Source organism: Carcharhinus amblyrhynchos, chromosome 6 (assembly GCF_965287045.1).
Source record: "Carcharhinus amblyrhynchos chromosome 6, sCarAmb.v2.hapA, whole genome shotgun sequence".
NCBI classification, from domain to species: domain Eukaryota; kingdom Metazoa; phylum Chordata; class Chondrichthyes; order Carcharhiniformes; family Carcharhinidae; genus Carcharhinus; species Carcharhinus amblyrhynchos.
Window position 1 is genome coordinate 30,103,166 of NC_137329.1, and position 18,565 is coordinate 30,121,730.

At 42.3% G+C, this 18,565-nt stretch overlaps 1 protein-coding gene across 7 annotated transcripts in view; it reads left to right on the forward strand.

Moving 5' to 3' along the window:
* The window catches only part of plekha7b (pleckstrin homology domain containing, family A member 7b), a 462,229-nt gene that overhangs the window by 267,973 nt on the left and 175,691 nt on the right, over positions 1–18,565 (forward strand). For 6 of the 7 annotated variants that reach the window (XM_080190136.1, XM_080190135.1, XM_080190138.1 and 3 more), the window contains one exon: positions 12,111–12,194. In XM_080190136.1, coding sequence (XP_080046262.1) covers positions 12,111–12,194 — 84 coding nt within the window. Of the gene's footprint in view, positions 1–11,662; positions 11,710–12,110; positions 12,195–18,565 lie in introns of those variants that run through there. The other variant, XM_080190137.1, reaches the window with a different exon arrangement.

Below are 18,565 nucleotides of genomic sequence, written 5' to 3' on the forward strand. Positions count from 1 at the left end.
GAGGGGGTTGAGCTATGAGGAGGGGCTGAATAAACTAGGCATGTACTCGTTAGAGTTTAGAAGAATGAGGGGAGATCTCATTGAGACGTATAAGATGATGAATGGGATGGATAGGATAGAGGTGGAGAGACTCTTCCTGCTCAAAAAAGACAGTAGGACTAGGGGGCACAGCCTCAAGATTAAGGGGGGACGGTTTAGAACGGAGTTGAGGAGGAACTTCTTCACTCAAAGGGTGGTGAATCTCTGGAATTCTCTGCCCGTTGAAGTGGTGGAGGCTGCCTCGCTAAATATTTTTAAGACGCGGGTTGATGGGTTTTTGATAAGAGAGGGGATTAAGGGTTATGGGGAGAGGGCGGGAAAGTGGAACTGAGCCACGACAGATCAGCCATGATCTTATTGAATGGCAGGGCAGGCTCGAAGGGCTAGATGGCCTACTCCTGCTCCTATTTCTTATGTTCTTATGTTTGTTTGTTCTCTCTGAACACATTTTGTCGTTGCAGAAAATTTGAGACAATAGAAACAGTTTTAATCCCTTTGGAGCATTATTTAATATTTTTGTTTAATATACAGAGAAATGCCATCATTTCAAAGAGCAGTAAACTGTCAGGCCTATCGTTCCAACTGAATTTTTTTTTTACTATTTCTTCTATTGTTATTGTGGGAAAAACGCTTGCCCTCCAGTTAGTAGCTGTCCAAGCTGTTTGGGTTAAAACTTGTCTGTGGGGTTCCATGCGCTGGAATGCTTTTCTTGTCCTGAAGCGAGATACTGTTTGGGATCATGGGCCTTAATGGAAAAATTACTTTATGAAATAACAAAACTTACATGGGTGTAGCAGTTCTCGTCAGAGCCTTCTCAATTATCCATTTATAGAAACTTGGAAGCTGACACTGTTTTTACATGGAGCAAGTGTTCTTTTTGCTGTGTTCTGATGATTTGTCACCAGTTGTTTCTGGTTTGTAGAAGACAATCATTAGCAAATTGGATGCTGTATTGCAAGCAGCAGCGAAGTCACATTGAAGATTGCACTCCTCGTCCCACTTTAAGAGAAAGCAAATTAGTTCTCCAATGGGGAGGAAACTGTCACCGAGCAAATGCAAGAGTGAACAGTGAAGAATAATGGTCTAGGGGGAGAAATGTTTCAAATGCCATGATGGTTGCACGTTTTATTTCCCCAGCTTGTGTTTGTCACACTTAACCTATTCCTTCTAATTATTTCCTTTTGAGTGAGGAATGGTACGGTGAAAAATGCCCATGCTTTTTACACCTGTAAAAATAGATTATCTGGTCATGGATTCCGTGTGGTGTTTGTGGTATATTGTGTGCAGTATTATCAAGCAGAGCTCAGTGCCCTTCCAATGGTGGGGTGAAAGTGTTATCAGATTTGAAATCAAGACTCGAGAAAATTTGCTCATCCCACAGAAGCTGATCTCTTTAATTTGCCAACTTTCTCAGGATCCATCCATGCAGATGTGTTCTAAGCATCCTGAAGTCAGTGTCACTAATAATTTGCCTGGCCAATCATCACAGATCTTATCGCTCTTTATGCGAGGAAGTTCTTTTGTTTAAATTTATATTTCACTTATTAATGCCTATGACTTGTGGCCTTTAGTTTTAACTTATTTCATGTCATTTACTTCAAAATTCCTGTTGAACTTTTTTTCTGTCCAGGGCTATCCTTGATTACTCATTTCGCTATAACTTGCGTTTGCCACATTTTGGGTAGTTCTTGTTGTTCTACTTTTTTCAATACCTGCATACGCCTGTTGTGTCCTTTCATGGTCATGGCCTTTCCTCATATTAGCCATTTCATTTTGCTTTCCTGAATGAGATGTAGTCTCAGTGACCAAGCTGGCATGCTTGGTCATTGCTTTTGTCTTTGCTGACATGGCATGTTGGGTCAGTTCCCTAGCCAGCAGCAGGAGCACAGCAATCTGGATCTGTCAGGAGCTGATGGTGTGCTGCTTGTTGTAATGGGCCAGATGAGAAGCCTTACCAAATATGCGTTTAAAGATGTCATTGATGAATGAGTTTGTGATGCCCATGGCCTTGGAGAGGATGCCAGTGTTGGGATGGACCTGCTTCATCACTTTGTAGGCGAAGTAACTCTCCTTTCTGGATTGCCTTCTCTTCTTGGCATCCTTCGCTGGCACTTCCTCCCCACCTTTCTTCGGAACAGTGGCTTCTTTTCAGCTGGGTGAAAAGAAGTGGGTGCTGAAGAGTCTCACCTTCAATGGACTCTTAACCACCAACTAATTTCTAATGAGACCCTTACAGCCAAACAAGAGAATATTCTATCTATTGCCTTGGATTTGAATCATGTGTGTTGACTTGTTAACAATGAACCACAATGGCAAGACTGCAGATTGATTGGTTTTATGTGACTGTGATACGCTCTTATAGGCACATCATAAATTAAGGGCAGCATGGTGGGTAGCACTGTTGCCTCACAGTGCTAGGGCTCAATTTCGGCCTCAGGTTACTGCCTGTGTGAAGTTTGCAAGATCTCGCTGTGCATGCATTTCCTCTGGGTGCTCTTGTTTCCTCCCACACTCCAAAAATGTGTGACCATGCTAAACTGCCCCTTAGTTTTGGGGAGCTAGCAGGGTAAACACATGGAGTTACTGTGATGGCACCTTGGTGGGATTGTTGTCAGTGCAGGCTTGATGGGTTGAAACACCTTCTGCACTGTGGAGATTCTCTGATTCTATTCTATGATTCTTGTACAGAACAATTCCTCTTGAATTTTTTTTTCCCCTGTTCTTGCCCAAAGGCTCTGATTCATTTATCTGTTCCTCATGTTTGGAGAGTATGCATTGGCTTTCTGTTTCACCATGGGGCAGAGTTTAGCTGAGAGTTTAGCTTGATCCTCTCCGTATTCAATTCAAAACCCAATTTTCAGCCAGAGGACATGTGACAACGATCAGGAACCAGTTTTTCTCCTTCCCTAGCTCAAGGGCATCTGAGGGCAATTGACCAAGAATTTAATCTGAGATGAGATTGCTCTTTGTAAATACTCTAGGCACCAATTCAGCCACTGGGCTAGTGAACAGTAAGCCAACCGACAAATATATTTTTGTACAAATTAACTCGATTTGTGAACTAAAATCTGCAGTGCACCTTTAGTTTGGACAAAAGTGACGTTATGGTGTAATTCTACAAATGTACTTAAAATCTGGGTGAACGAGTCGTTATTTATCAGTAAAATTATATTAAGAAAAATGGAATGAGCTGGCAATTTCCTGACTTCAGTGATGATCAGAAACTGTGATCAAAAGAACCTCCCCCACCCAACGCTTGATAATGGAAACATGTTCAAGCCAATCACTTAAGACTATCCAACTGTGGCAGGTAGCTTAATGAGCATTTTGCGCAGAGTAATAATTACTGTTTTAAACGGCATCATGGAATGTAGTTTACTGCAGCTCCTGTACCTTTAATCTTTTTTTTGTGGCAATAAAAAGGAACTATGGTAGATACTGAAAATCTGAAAGATGTGCAGAAAATGTGAAAGCACTTAGCAGGGCAGGTAAGTTCTGTGGAGAGATAAACCGCGAATGTTTTTAGTGCTCTGTCTTCAGAACTTGAAGTTGGAGATTGTGCAGCTTTTCAGTGAGTACTGAGGCAGTGAGGACACAGGAGAGCTGAAGGGCAGATGTGGGTTTGGTGGAAATTAGCAATTGAATGACAAAAGGGCTAATGGTGCAAAGCAAAAAATAAATACTCATAGGTCAAATAGAAAAAACAATATATGGATCCAGAGGTGCGAACAGCAAAATCATTATCAATCACTCCGTCCAAAAACTGGATGCAGAAGTTAAGATCAACAATTTGTGTCCAGTGTGCAAGGCTGTGACATGTCCAATCGAAAGATGAGGGGCTGTTGCTTGAAGTTAGAATCATAGAATCCCTACAGTGTGGAAGGAGGCCATTTGGCCCATCGAACCTGCACCGACGACAATCCCATTTGCGCTCTATCCTCCATAACCCCACATATTTACCCTGCTAATCCCCCTGACGTTAAGGGGCAATTTAGTATGTCCAATTATCTAACCAGCACATCTTTGTAATGTGGGAGGAAACTGGAGCACCCAGAGGACACCCACGCAGACACAGGGAGAATGTGCAAACTCCACACACACAGTTACCTGAGGTTGGAATTGAACCCAGGCCCTGGTGCTGTGAGGCTGCAGTGCTAACCACTGTGCCACCATGACACCCACTATCCTTAATGTGAACTTTGTTGAAAGGAGATGAGAGGCTGAGGCCAGAGTGGGAGTGCGGCGCAGAATTAGAATGACAGATCAGATTAAGGTTGTAATTTGTTTTATTTGGACACTTTAAGATTGTTAATTAAGAACCCTTTATTTAAATGGAATAGATCAGTAGAGCTGAAGGCTTATCCTCCAGTGTTCAGCTGAAAACCATTTAACACGGCCCTGTAATGGGAACCAGTCTATAGAAACCTAGCTTCTCGTACAGTGAGAGCAGGACAAAAAATATGTAAAATAGTGACTTGATTAGATCAAAAAGATTGCATGCAAGGCAGTTTACCTTCCCAAACCCTGCCACCACTTTTAAGACACCGATCAAAACTTCCCTTTTGGACTGAACATCATGACACCAAACCTAATGTGCCTTTTGGCTCAATGCCAGCATTTGGCTGGTTATAATTTGGTGAATTACCTTTTGGATGCTTTACTGTGATAATGGTGCTACATCAATGAAAGTTGTTTTCTTGAAACACAATTCCTCTCTGGCCACGAGGAAAGTCATGACGTGGAGATGCTGGTATTGGACTGAGGTAAACACAGTAAGAAAACTCTCAACATCAGGTTAAAGTCCAAAAGGACCTGAAGGAGCGACACTCCGAAAGCTTGTACTACCAAGAGACAAAACTTGGACTTTAACCTGATGTTGAGAGACTTCTTACACATGGGCAGTGCCAGAAGACTGGAGGATGGCTAATGTGGTTCCACTTTTCAAGAAGGATGGTAGGGATGAACCAGGAAATTACAGACGCTTGTTCTCACATCAGTGGTAGGGAAACTATTGGCGAACATTATGAAGGACAGAATGAATATCCATTTAGAAAGGTGTGGGTTAATTAGGGGTAGTCAGAATGGCTTTGTCAGAGGGAGGTCAAGAAGTGTGGTCAAGTTGTGGATGAGGAAAATTTAGTTGATGTATTTTATATGGATTTTAGCGAAACTTTTGACAAGGCCCTACGTGGAAGACTGATTGAGAAGGTTAAAGCATGTGGAATTCAGGGCAACTTGGTGGGGTGGATTGGAAACTGGCTTAGTAATAGAACACAAAGGGCAGTGGTAGAAGGCTGTTTGACTGATTGGAAGCTGGTGTTCAGAGGTGTGCCACGAGGATCGGTACTGGGACCCTTATTGTTTGTTATAAATTGTATAGATGAAAATATGGGAGAATGCCAAGCAAATTTGCAGATGACACCAAAATTGCCAGAGTGGTTCATAGTGAAGAAGATGGTTATAGGTTACAGGAATATATAGATGGTTTGGTCAGATGGGCAGAGTAGTGGCAGATGGTATTTAACCCTGTTAAGTGTGAGGTGATGCACTTTGGAAGATGATGATGATGAGGGAGTATTTAATGAATAGCAGAGTGCTGGATAGCTCAGAGGAACAAAAAGATCTTGGGGTGATTATTCACAGATCCTGAAGGCAGCAGAGCACATGAATAGGATAGTTAAGGTGGCATATGGGACATTGATCAGTCATGGTATAGAGTATAGAACCAAGGAGCTATAGACTGAAAGAGCAAGGAGCAAGAATTGGAGTTGTACTGAGCTTTGGTTGTGCCACAGCTGGAGTACTGTGTGCATTTCTGGTCGCTCCATTACAGGAAGTTTGTGGTAGCACTAGAGGGGGTACAGAGGAGATTCACCAGGATGTTGCCTGGGCATTTGAGCTATAAGGAGAGACTAGATAGGCTTGGATTGTTTTCTTTAGAGTAGAGAATACTAAGGGGGGGGGTGGTATGATTGAGGGGTAAAAGGTTATGAAGGGAATGAACATGGTGAGTGGAATGCAGCTCTTCCTCTTGGTTGAGGGGCATGGTTTTGGGGTATGGGACAGGAGATGCTGGGGATTTGGGAAAAAAAAGCATTCCCACTCAGGGTGGCGGGAATCAGGAATGTACAGCCTGGGAAGGTTATGGAAGCTGGAAACCTTACAACATTTAAAATGTGTATGGACGAGCACTTGAAATATCATAACATTCAAGGATAAGGAACAAGTGCAGGAAAATGAGATTAACACACCTTTAGTGGTAACTATTGTCAGTGTAGACTCAATGGGCTGATGGGCCTTTTCTGCACTGTATGACTGACATTATCGGTTCAGTTCCGCTCGCGGGGTCATTGTCTGTGTGGAGTTTACATGTTCTCCCCATGTCTGCGTGGGTTTCGTCTGGGTGCTCTACTTTTCCTCCCACAGTCCAAAGATATGCAGGTTAGGTTAGGTTAGTTGGCCTAATGTCAGGGGATTAGCAGGGTAAATAAGAGAGGTTACAGGAATAGGGCCTGGGAGAGATAGTGGTCGGTGCAAACTCAATGGGCTGAATGACCTCCTTCTGCACTGTCAGGATTCTATGATTACATTGCCTGCTAAGCAGCAAATGGTTTGTAACATGAACTGGGGAAGCTGGCATTGGAAAAAAACCAAAAAGCAAAATAGATCTGTGTTAAATTGGAAGTGAGTGAAGTTAAAGTTGGCATGTTTCCTTTCAGTAATCGTGGTGCTTGCTCAGACCTGAATGGCCATGGCAGTGATTATCATCCTAATGTCTTTATTCTGTGCAAGTTAAATTACTTTGTGTCAAAGCCTTGCTTAAGAACATAAGAACATAACATAAGAAATAGGAGCAGGAGTAGGCCATCTAGCCCTTCGAGCCTGCCCCGCCATTCAATAAGATCATGGCTGATCTGAAGTGGATCAGTTCCACTTCCCCGCTTTCTCCCCATAACCCTTAATTCCCTTGTTTGTCAAAAACCTATCTACCCATGACTTAAATATATTCAGCGAGGCAGCCTCCACTACTTCACGGGCAGAGAATTCCAGAGATTCACCACTCTTTGAGTGAAGAAGTTCCTCCTCAACTCCGTTCTAAACTGCCCCCCCCCCCCCCCCCCCCCACCCATCTTGAAGCTACCAGATCTTGGGTTTACCAGATCTTTTTGTGTTTAAGCCAGAAAAATGTGTGTTTTCTGAAACAACTTGCCAGGCCAACATGGAGATGGCGTTTTCCATGAATTTTATGCTATCAGATTGGAAAGACTGTGCCAAATGTCCCTTTATGAAGAAAGCACCTCTAAGTATCATTGTAAGAATATTTTGAACTTGCAAGTCTCTTTTTAAATGACGAGTGGCCAGGTCTCATTAACTGAGCAACCTTCAATTATTCTGAAATACAACATCTGTCCAGGAGTTGCACGCAGTCCATGCGTTCCACACGCCAATTTGAATTTTTATTCCGTACATCCTGTTTACTATAATGCGGTCTGGATAATACGCTAGTAATGAAAACAACTGGAATGTGTTTATACTCTTCTGGTGGGTATCTGTTTTTAATGTACGTTCACTGCTTAATTTTACAACTGATTTGCGATGCTTTGCAGCAGTGAAGAAATTCTATGTGGCCATTAACCATAAGTGACATTTGTACCTGTACTAAAACTGACTGCTAGTTATGAGCTTTCAGTTGCTTCGGCAAAATTAGATTGCAAAATTAAGTTAATGGTGTGCTATCTAGCTACATATTTATTGCTGTTAAACAGCTTATTTTACATATAATCAGCAAGTTTACAGTTGATTCTATGTGCTTTAATGTGCTTGGGGGCATGTTGCTCTTAATTCATCACCTCAAATAGCTCTCAGCAACAGGGACAAGATGTGCAATCACCATGTTTTCACAGCTCATAATTCTCTCTCCAAACATAATCCAAGCTTGGAAGTTTGCAAAATCCAACTGCTTTGTTGTGTTTCTCAGAATTTGGATGACTGGTGTCTGAGAATGTCACATGCAAACTACTATGCTCAAAAGATCTGGCTAAAATTGTTGATTGGCAAAGTATATAGGGAAGGGAGGTTATCTGAAACTTCTAAAAGTATAGCTTTAAATTAGCAGTGTTTAAAATTGTGTTGAAATGATAAACTTGTGATAAGTGCGCACTTTCAAAGTTGGAAATAAAATATTGATTTGTGTGAAAGAAAAATCATGACTCAAAAATGCGCTTATATTCTGATATTCAGCTCTTCAAACAGAAAGAAGGACTTTCATTTGTTTACAATCATGATTCTTATGACGACCAGATATCTCGAAGCATTTTGAAGTGTAGTCACTGTTGCGATGTAGGAAATGTAGCAAGCGTTTGCAATAGTAAGCTTCTCCAAACAACAAATGACCAAATGTTTTTGTGATGTTGATTGCAGGACAAATATTGCTCATTTCATTGGGAGTAACTCCCCTGCTGCTCTTTGAAATGGTGCCATATAGTCTTTGACATCCATCTAAGAGGACAAGGAGCATCACATTTAAAAGGCAGTACCTTTGACAACACAGCACTCCCTCAGTACTACACAGGAGCGTCAGTGTAGAAACTAATGCTCGACTCCTGGAACAGGACGTAAACATTGTACAAGTATATGGCCTGTTTCATTTCACGGATGTGCTTTACCCAACTGCATATGTAGTTGGGTAAAGCACACGAGTTCAGCCTTGCAAAAGGATTTTGTGCTTTGAGCTGCCTTGTGAGATTCTACAGAAATTGCCTGTTTCACAAGATTCTATAAGAAATGTTTTCTTATAAAATAGATTCCCAAATATGAAATGGTTATTTTTCCATTCCCAACAGCTCCCATCATTGGAAATAGAGGGGTTTTTTGTGTAGCCCGAAGCCTTGTGTCTCAAATCAAAGGTGACGTGCATGCACAGATATCCTAGATTGATTTCATTTATAATAATGCTGGCCAGGCTTCCATCACAAGGTCATGTCTGGTTCAGCTGGTGCTAACCAATAAATGTTGGTGGTATGCAGACATCAGTCTGTGATGCTGATCCAATCAAAGTGGAGGTGGTAACATTGGCATAAGATTCTGTTCTTTGTTTCAAAAAAACAGTTGAAGAGCCGTGAAAGGAATGTATGTTTAACACGAAGTCAAATTGCTCAAAGTTGTGAGAATTTTAGTCATTTTCAGAATACTTAATTGTGGCAAGTATTTCAGAAACATTACCAGCTTGGATATGAATGTGTTGAGATATCCTTTCCTAACTCTGAAGCTGGAAAGGATTGCCCACTTCAGAATTCAAACATTGGGAGTGTGGGAGTAATGTTAAGTATTCCTTACCCTTTGAAAGTTGATTATCTTTCTTTTAATGGTGCAATTGTGGCATCTAACGGAAACTAGGCAGAATGGTGGCATATGATGTTGGTGTGTTACTTAGTATAAGTGTGCATTTAGTATCCCTTCTTATTAGCTCCCCATGTCAAGCAGGCCATCAAAGGAAATGCCAGGTGCAATCAGAAATAGCCCCATGGGGGAAGGTCAGTGTTGCCAAGTGTGATGAGTGTGCCACTGTCCTGGCTACCAATGGTTAATGTGGTACTGAGCAGGTACTAATCTGGGGCCTTCCTTTTGTATACACACTGGATGCTGTATTTATGAATTGAACAGTGAAGGAACATCAGTTTTCATCATGCTTTCACAATATTTACAACAACTAAAATAAGGCTGATCTAGTATTTGGTGTAAAGCACTTTCTTCTGGTTTTGTAGCTGTGATGGGTGGTAATGTTTTGTGACAATCTTCCATGGTTTACGTGGCGCTGTCACAACATTCTTGCTTCCGTGTTTGAAGGTTAAAACCCCTCAGGAGGACTTGAGTACGTAATTGAGTTTGAGTGCAGTACCCTGGGTGTACAGCATTGTTGCAGGGACTGTCTTTCTTTCTTATTCGTTTATGGGATGTTGATGTTGCTGGTTGGGCCAACATTGATTGTCCATCGCTGAGGGCATTTAAGAGCCAACCACATTGCTGTGAATCTGAAGTCACATGTAGCCCAGACCAGGTAAGGACAGCAGATTTCCTTCCCTAAAGGATATTAGTGAACCAGATGGGTTTTTATGACAATCGACAATGGTTTCATTGTCATCATTAGACTTTTAATTTCAGACTTTTATTGAATTCAAATTTCACCATTTGCCATGGTGAGTTTCAAACCCAGGTCACCAAATCATTACTGTAGGTCTCTGGATTACTGGTCCGGAGACAATACCACTATGCCACTGCCTCCCCTTTTAAGAGATAATTTAAGGTTATGACTTCTGTGCAATCCCATGGCAACTTTCAAAGAAGGTCAGGTGATGTTCTCTCAAATTTCCTGGCCTTCATGTATCCTTCAGTTAAGCCTGTCTAGAACAGTTCAGTTTGTTGGGAATATCGCTGTGCTCCCTGACTGTGAGCAAATTGGCAGTTGCATTGGTCTAGATAATAAGGGACTACATTCTAAAACAAAATATTTTACTGGCTGGTTTGGTCTGTAGAGGGAGCTCTATAGAAATACAAAGTCTGCAAGAGATTGATTACATTAGTAGTGCTATCATTAAATAATAAAGAGATTTAATTTGACACGGATTACTAGGAAATAGCATGGTTTTATTAATATTTGTTGGGTGTAATAATCATTAGTAAAGGAAGATTAAAGAGTGCAAATTAATTATTTGGCTGCTGTATGGAATGTGCAAGATAAAATAATTAACCAGGGAGGTGACCAGCTTCCAGTGCCTCAATTGCAGAACACTTTGCACTCAGTGGAATCAAATTGTGCGGTGAAGCAAGGTCCCATATTCAATCTCCTGTCCGTTGTGGCTTAACTACTGAAGGGGCAATGTGTGCCAGTTAACATCAGCAGATGTGGGCTGGGGAATGAGAAAATCAGCTGGGGTTCTACTTCTAGTTGTGTTGTAATGACAACTGCTGGGATGATGTATGCTCATATGAAATGAGCACAAGATTAAGTTAGCTTGTCAATCAGCACCTTCGATGTGGGGAGAAAATGAGAATAAAAAGAAAAAAGTTGAATCTGGAATTTTGCATGAAAACCAAAGATCTTCTGGGGTGGCATGGTGGCAAAGTGGTTAGCACTGCTGTCTCACGGCACCAGGGACTCTGGTTCAATTCCAGCTTCCGGCCTCAGGTCACTGTGTGGAGTTTGCATGTTCTCCCTGTGTTTGTGTGGATTTTCTCCCAGGTGCTCCAGTTTCCTCCCACTGTCCAAAGATGTGCAGGTTAGGCGGATTGGCCATGCTAAGTTTCCCTTTGGTGTCAGGGGGATTTGCAGGGTAAATACGAGATGTTATGGGGATAGTGCCTGGATGGAATTGTTGTCGGCGCAGCTCGGTGGTCCGAATGGCTTCTTTCTGCACTGTAGGGATTCTGTGATCATTATTTTAATTCCTGAAGAATGCACCAAAACTGTGGTTTGTCTGCAAGACTGACAGCAACAAAAGAGCGCAAAGGCGAGGGGAAGGCGACAGTGAATCAATAATTGTCAGATCTGCTGATTACTATGCCAGAGCAAGTATTTGATGAATGCTGGGAGATGTTTTTTTATATGGTGCATTTGTTTGCATACAATGCAATGTACTTAAACAGGCTGGACGTGAAGAAACTCAAGGAGATGTGGGTTTTTAACATAGTGTTATTTGCATGCCTTTTAATTTTGCTGTTTTCTGAGAAACATTTGAATCATTCTTGACTTTTTCAAATCAATAGAAGCCTTGGCTTAATTTGAGTCATGCTGAGTATTGTAACCGGCCGAGCATAATACATGATGTGAACGCTGGCACCAATATAGAGCCGCAGCCTGTTGGCAGATTCAACACACCTGTGTTGAAAGTGTAGGAAAATATTGAAATATATGACATATTTGTTTCACATTAAATCGCCCTCTTAATCTCTCATGCTCAGCAAACCCTTGGCAGCATTAGAATTGCATAGTAAAGGTGAGGGGGGGGGGGAAACGGGGATACATCTTATACAATGATGAATTGGTGCTAATTATGCTGTCTGATTTATTACAGTCATAATCAACGGACATCATCGTTCAGGCACCCAGTGACTGGGCAGATTTCATCAGAAAACACCGAGTACATCCTAAAAGAGCAGTAAGTAGTGAGCTGAATTAAAGTGTGCTGGAGCCATTACTCTGGAACTTTTATTTTAATGGTGCATTAATTATCATAACTGGCTCTGATTCTGATGTGGAAGGAATGCTGATTTTTTTTTTTAATTAGTTGAAATTAAATGTGATCAGTTACCAAGCCTGTGTAGCTGGAATGCCTATTTATACTTGCTATTTCTGGTGTACTTCAAGTTGTTCGTCTTTTGAGAAATGCGCTGTATTTCTGGTGGAGCGTTAACTTGAAAGGGTATTGTCAGCATGGTGCAAGGAATCTCAAAGATTAACAGTAGTGTACCCAGGCTTCCCCAGTCAACCTACATACACCAGGGAGGTTCCTAGCATTATTTCAGATTAAATCTTGAATTTGATTTATTATTGTCACATATATTAGTATACAGTGAAAAGTATTGTTTCTTGCCCATTGTACAGACAAAGCATACTGTTCATAGAGTTTGTAGTCCAAAGATGTGCTGGTTAGGTGTATTGGCCGTGCCAAATTCTCCCTCAGTGCACCTGAACACGTGTGTGACTGGGGGATTTGCACAGTCACTGCATTGCAGTGTTATTGTAAGTCTATTTGCGACTAATAAATAAACTTTACCTAGGGAAGAAGGAAAAGAGAGGGTGCAGAATGTAGTATTGTAGTCTTGGCTAGGGTGTAGAGAAAGATCAACTTAATTTGAGGTAGATCAATTCAAAAGTCTGATGGCAGCAGCGATGAAGCGGTTCTTGAGTCGGTTGGTACATGTCCTCAGACTTTTCCCCCAACAGAAGAAGATGGAAGAGAGTATGTTTGGTGTGCGTGAGGTTCTTGATTATGCTGGCTGCTTTTTCTGAGGCAGCAAGAAGTATAGACAGAGTCAGTGGATGGGAGATGGGTTTATGTGATGGACTGGGCTTCGTTCACAACCCTTTATAGTTTTCTGCAGTCTTGGACAGATGCAAGCTGCGAATTTTCTGACCTCAGCTGGAGCAGCAGTAGAATCCTACTTTGAATGGGCAAAATACACTGCATCTACTGCCCCTGTTGAAAATGTGTGGGATATGGGGCAAACGCGGGCAGTTGGGACTAGCTGGGAGGGCAACTTGGTGGCATGGACCAGTTGGGCTGAAATTCCTGTTTCTGTGTTGTTTTGCTCTATGACTCTAAGGAATTGATCATTGTGGTGACAGAAGGGTGGTAGAGCGTGGAAGGAAGAGTAGGAAGAAAATTGGAGGCGGAAAATTGTATGTGTTGTGATTCCACCCTAACATATGGCATTGGATGAATTTTCGGTCTCCGGAAATCACTGGAGGCAAGAACTTAGATTTTTGATCAGCAAGGAATGAACCACACGTGCCATTCCCTTTACTGGCAGACAGATTAAATTATTAGACAGCAACTTGGAGTAATTAGAGAAACATGTAAATGCAATGCTCACTACAGGAGATCTGGGACTTGGTGAATAAGCACCACTGTCTCTTCAATGTATGCCAACAGATAATTGAGGCTGGATATGCAGATAAGCGGTTTGATAGCATGCCAACAATGGAGGTGGAGCTGGCTGACAGCAGTGCATGTCAAAGCTGGCATCAAATCTTCTGATGATGCCATTAGGGGCAGGATGTTGAGGTAAACTAGGAGATCAAGTACAGAACCTGACATTGGGAGATGATCCAGCTCCCGTAGTGGGATAGTTAGAGATCGAACAAGGACAGTTCTATAACCTTACTAAAACAGGCAGAGTCCAAGCAGCGGGTGTCGATTAAACGTTTTAACTTAAATGTGCAGAAAATGAAAGAAAACTGGGATTGAGAGATCAAGAAAAGATAGGAGAATTTGAATGAAGTATTTTAACTTTTCAGTTATCTTAAATCTCCAATAATTAGCAGCTGAAAGAACAAGACTTGATATTTATACAGGTAAATTTTCAATATTGTAGATAAGTCTGGCACTGGAAGCTAATTAAACTATCAATAATTGTTACAGCAACCCATTGTCAAATAACCCATTGGGTGGGTGGCTTTCCTCCCACAGTCTAAAGATGTGCAGGTTGGGTGCATTGGCCATGCTAGATTGCCCCTTGGTGTCCAAAGACATGTAGCTTAGATGGAGAATCCATGGTAAATATGTGGGGATTTCAGTGATAGGGCGAAGGGGGCTTTTGAGAGTCTGTGCAGACTAAATAGGCCGGATGGTCTCCGTTGGCACTGTAGGGACTCTATGGTTCTGCTTCATTAATGTCCTGGAGGGAAGGAAATCTAGCATCCTTACCCTGGCCTGGACTAGGTGCAACTCCAAGTCCACACCAATGGCGTTAACTCTTAACTGCCCTTTTGAAATGGTCTATCAAGTCACTGAGTTATACTAAACCACTATAGAAAAGTCAAGCCAGGTGGATTGCAGTGGTTTAAGAAAGTGGATCACCACCACCTTAGAACATTTACGGATGGGCAACCGCATGAAAGAATAGAAGGAAAATGCAATTTCTGCAGTTTAGTCCATCAGAGTGAAGAATGCTGATATTACTGACCTTCCTGTCACTGCAAAATTCGGGTTGGTGGTTCCAGGGATGATGATGGAGGGAATTATTTTCTCTGGCCACTTGCTTCAACTGTCCAAATAACCCACGAGACTGAAAAAAGAACTTGCATGCAAAAGGCGGGGAATTATAGGCCGGTTAGTTTAACGTCTGTGGTAGGTAAAATGTTAGAATCCGTCATTAAGCAGGAAATTGCGAGGCATCTTGAAGGGAATTGCTTGATAGGGCGGACGCAACACGGTTTCATTAAAGGGAAGTCGTGTCTGACAAATTTACTGGAGTTCTATGAGGATGTGTCTAGGGCAGTGGATAGAGGAGAGCCGGTGGATGTGGTCTTTCTGGATTTTCAGAAGGCATTTGACAAGGTACCTCACAAGAGGTTATTGCAGAAGGTCAGGGGACATGGAGTTGGGGGTAGGGTGTTAGCGTGGATAGAGGATTGGTTGTCAAATAGGAGGCAGAGAGTGGGGGTCAATGGGTGCTATTCGGATTGGCGGTTGGTGACTAGTGGGGTGCCCCAGGGGTCGGTGCTGGGGCCTCAGCTATTTACCATTTATATAGATGATCTGGAGGAGGGAACCGAGTGCAGGGTGTCGAAATTTGCTGATGACACCAAGATTGGGGGAAAGGCAAATTGTGCGGAGGGTGTGGAGAGTCTGCAGAAGGATCTAGATAGGCTGGGCGAATGGGCCAGGAAATGGCAAATGGAATTTAATGTTGGCAAGTGTGAGGTGGTCCACTTTGGTAGGAAGAATGGTAGGAAGGACTATTACTTACGTGGCGAAAAACTGCAGCAGGCGACGGTGCAGAGGGACCTCGGGGTCCTTGTGCATGAGTCGCAAAAACCCAGCTTGCAGGTGCAGCAGGTGGTCAGGAAGGCGAATGGGATGCTGGCCTTCATAGCGAAGGGGATTGAATATAAAAGTAGGGAGGTCTTGCTGCAGCTGTATAGGGCATTGGTGAGGCCGCAGCTGGAGTACTGTGTGCAGTTTTGGGCGCCGCACCTGCGCAAGGATATTTTGGCCTTGGAGGGAGTGCAGAGGAGGTTTACTAGGCTGATACCGGAGTTGAGGGGGTTGAGCTATGAGGAGAGGCTGAATAAACTAGGCTTGTACTCGTTAGAGTTTAGAAGAATGAGGGGAGATCTCATTGAGACGTATAAGATGATGAATGGGATGGATAGGATAGAGGTGGAGAGACTCTTCCCGCTCAAAAAAGACAGTAGGACTAGGGGGCACAGCCTCAAGATAAAGGGGAGGCGGTTTAGAATGGAGTTGAGGAGGAACTTCTTCACTCAAAGGGTGGTGAATCTCTGGAATTCTCTGCCCGTTGAAGTGGTGGAGGCTGCCTCGCTAAATATTTTTAAGAAGCGGGTTGATGGGTTTTTGATAAGAGAGGGGATTAAGGGTTATGGGGAGAGGGCGGGAAAGTGGAACTGAGCCACAACAGATCAGCCATGATCTTATTGAATGGCGGGGCAGGCTCGAAGGGCTAGATGGCCTACTCCTGCTCCTATTTCTTATGTTCTTATGTTCTTATGTTTCAAGCTGTTTCACAATTAGTGAATCACTTTTTTGGAAATACAACCATGTCATCAATGGGCAAACATAGCAGCTATAATGTACACAGCAAGACCCCATAATCACAAATACAATTAATGTGCATTTGATCATTCTTGGTTCTGCTGGTTGAAGAATGAATATTGATGAGGTCACCACTCCCTCCAAAAAGTGCATTTTACGTCCGCCTTACTAGACAGTTGAGGAATTCCATTAAGTACCTAACCTGAAAGTTTACAATCTGGCCTAGATTATGTGCTGAAATCTTGAAATGGGATTTGGATGTTATGAGCTGTAACTTCTGAGTTCCAGAGCATCATATCTGGGGGATAGCCCCCAAAGTTGCACTGGAAACTCTGCCCTCAGAATTCCCAGGTAAAGATTGGTTTGCACTGGGAACCATCCTTAAATTATGTTTTAAATTGCAAACTTTGGTTCTGACTGTCTTGCACCAATAGTTAGAAGAATTAAAACTACTTCAAGGTAACCATTGTACAGATCCATACCAACATCAGTCCTGACGACTTGAACCCTGCCAAGTCGTGACTTCACTCCACTCCACTCCACTCCCCTCCCCAAGTTCTGACCACTTATACACTTACCTTGTCTGGGCTGGGCCGTTAAACCAACCTGGTTTACACAGCTAGTGCTGTAAGAAAGAGGGCGAGAACGATTTTCCTTCAACTTCCATAGTTCTTGGAAGTTAGTCCTTGGGATCATGCTGCATCGCCCAGATCTCACCAGCCTGAGTCAGAAGGTTGTGTGAGATTGTCAAATTACAACTTTCAAACAGAGTGCCAATCAGAATCCATTGCCACTCCAGCCATAGTTTTTTTGACTTGGGAATATTGGAATAGGCGTAGGCTATTCAGTTCCTTGAGCATATTCCAGTCTTCAGTGAGATTGTGGTTGATCTGTAACCTAATGTAGGTAAGGTCCTTTCCCAATATCCATGAATACCATGGGTTCATCTATCAATATCAGATTTAATATTAACAGTTGGCCGACTATCAAGGGCCATTTGCAGAAGACTGTTTCAAATGCGTTTTGCCTTTGCGTTTAGAACCATTACCTAACTTCTCTCAAAAAAGGTTAGTCCTAGACTCCACAACTTATGAAAATCGTTTCTATTTCTTCCATCAGTTTCTTTTCAATATCCTGGAAATTTCAGTTGAATTGACCCTTAATTTCCTAATTTGAGTCTTGTCTTTGTTGGAGTCCAACTATCATTCTGATAATTGTGACGATGCTATGCCTTTTAAAAAATGTATTTATATCGTGTTTCTTGCGAGCAGTATGTTTGAGATTCAGCTCTGTTTACATGGTGCTGATGTGTCTGCACCAGGTAGCCCACATGCTGAGAATGCAGGAGCATAATCAATCTCTGATAATGGGGTGTTTCTTTTAATATGAGCTACTGCATTTTTGTTTACTTTTGGTTTTCTACTGGGGTTTTCAGAGTAGAGTTTAATTAGGTTGATTGACAAGAGACAGAATCATGTGAATGGGTGGAGCTAAGCTTACTGGGAAAATCAAATGTTTTCTACTTGATCCTGAAAGCAGCAAGAGATGTTTTTTTTCTCTCTCTGTCTCTGGAGGCTGCTGTTTAAGTGTCAGAATGTAGGTGTTTCTCTGTATAGCTCTTCAAAGGCTCTAGGCCTGGGAACAAGTTAAAAAAAACACATCAGCCTGTGTTGTTTGAACTGATTTTGAAGAGTTTAAGTCAGGAGGAATAGTGCTCGAATTGTAACTAATAGGGGTAGGTTAGCAGTTGATGATAATGTCTTTTCATGTTTAAGTACTACAGTTGGTAAATGTTAAGCTAATTCATTTGTTATATTTAAACTGTTTTGGTAAAAGCATCCTCGTGCGCCAATAGAATTACAGTTGGAATTAAACACTTTATTCTCACACTAATGCCAAAATCAAAAAAACTATTGTGGTCTTGTTAGGCTTCATAACATACGTTGGGCTTTCTGATCTGGTTCCTAATATAAATCCATGTTGTCTTCTCTGTGAAGCTAGTATATGTGGCCTAAGGTTTAGTTCCCTGAACTAAACACAGTACTCCTGTGTTTTAACTCCACGCTTTGCATAGTTGCAAGGTAGCTTTTACAGCGCCAGTGACCTGGGTTCGATTCCCGGCTTGGCTCACTATCTCTGTGGAGTTTGTATATTCTCCCCGTGTCTGCGTGTATTTCCTCGGGTGCTCCGGTTTCCATCTGAAAGACATGTCAGTTAGGTGCATTGGCCATGCTAAATTCTCCTTCAAT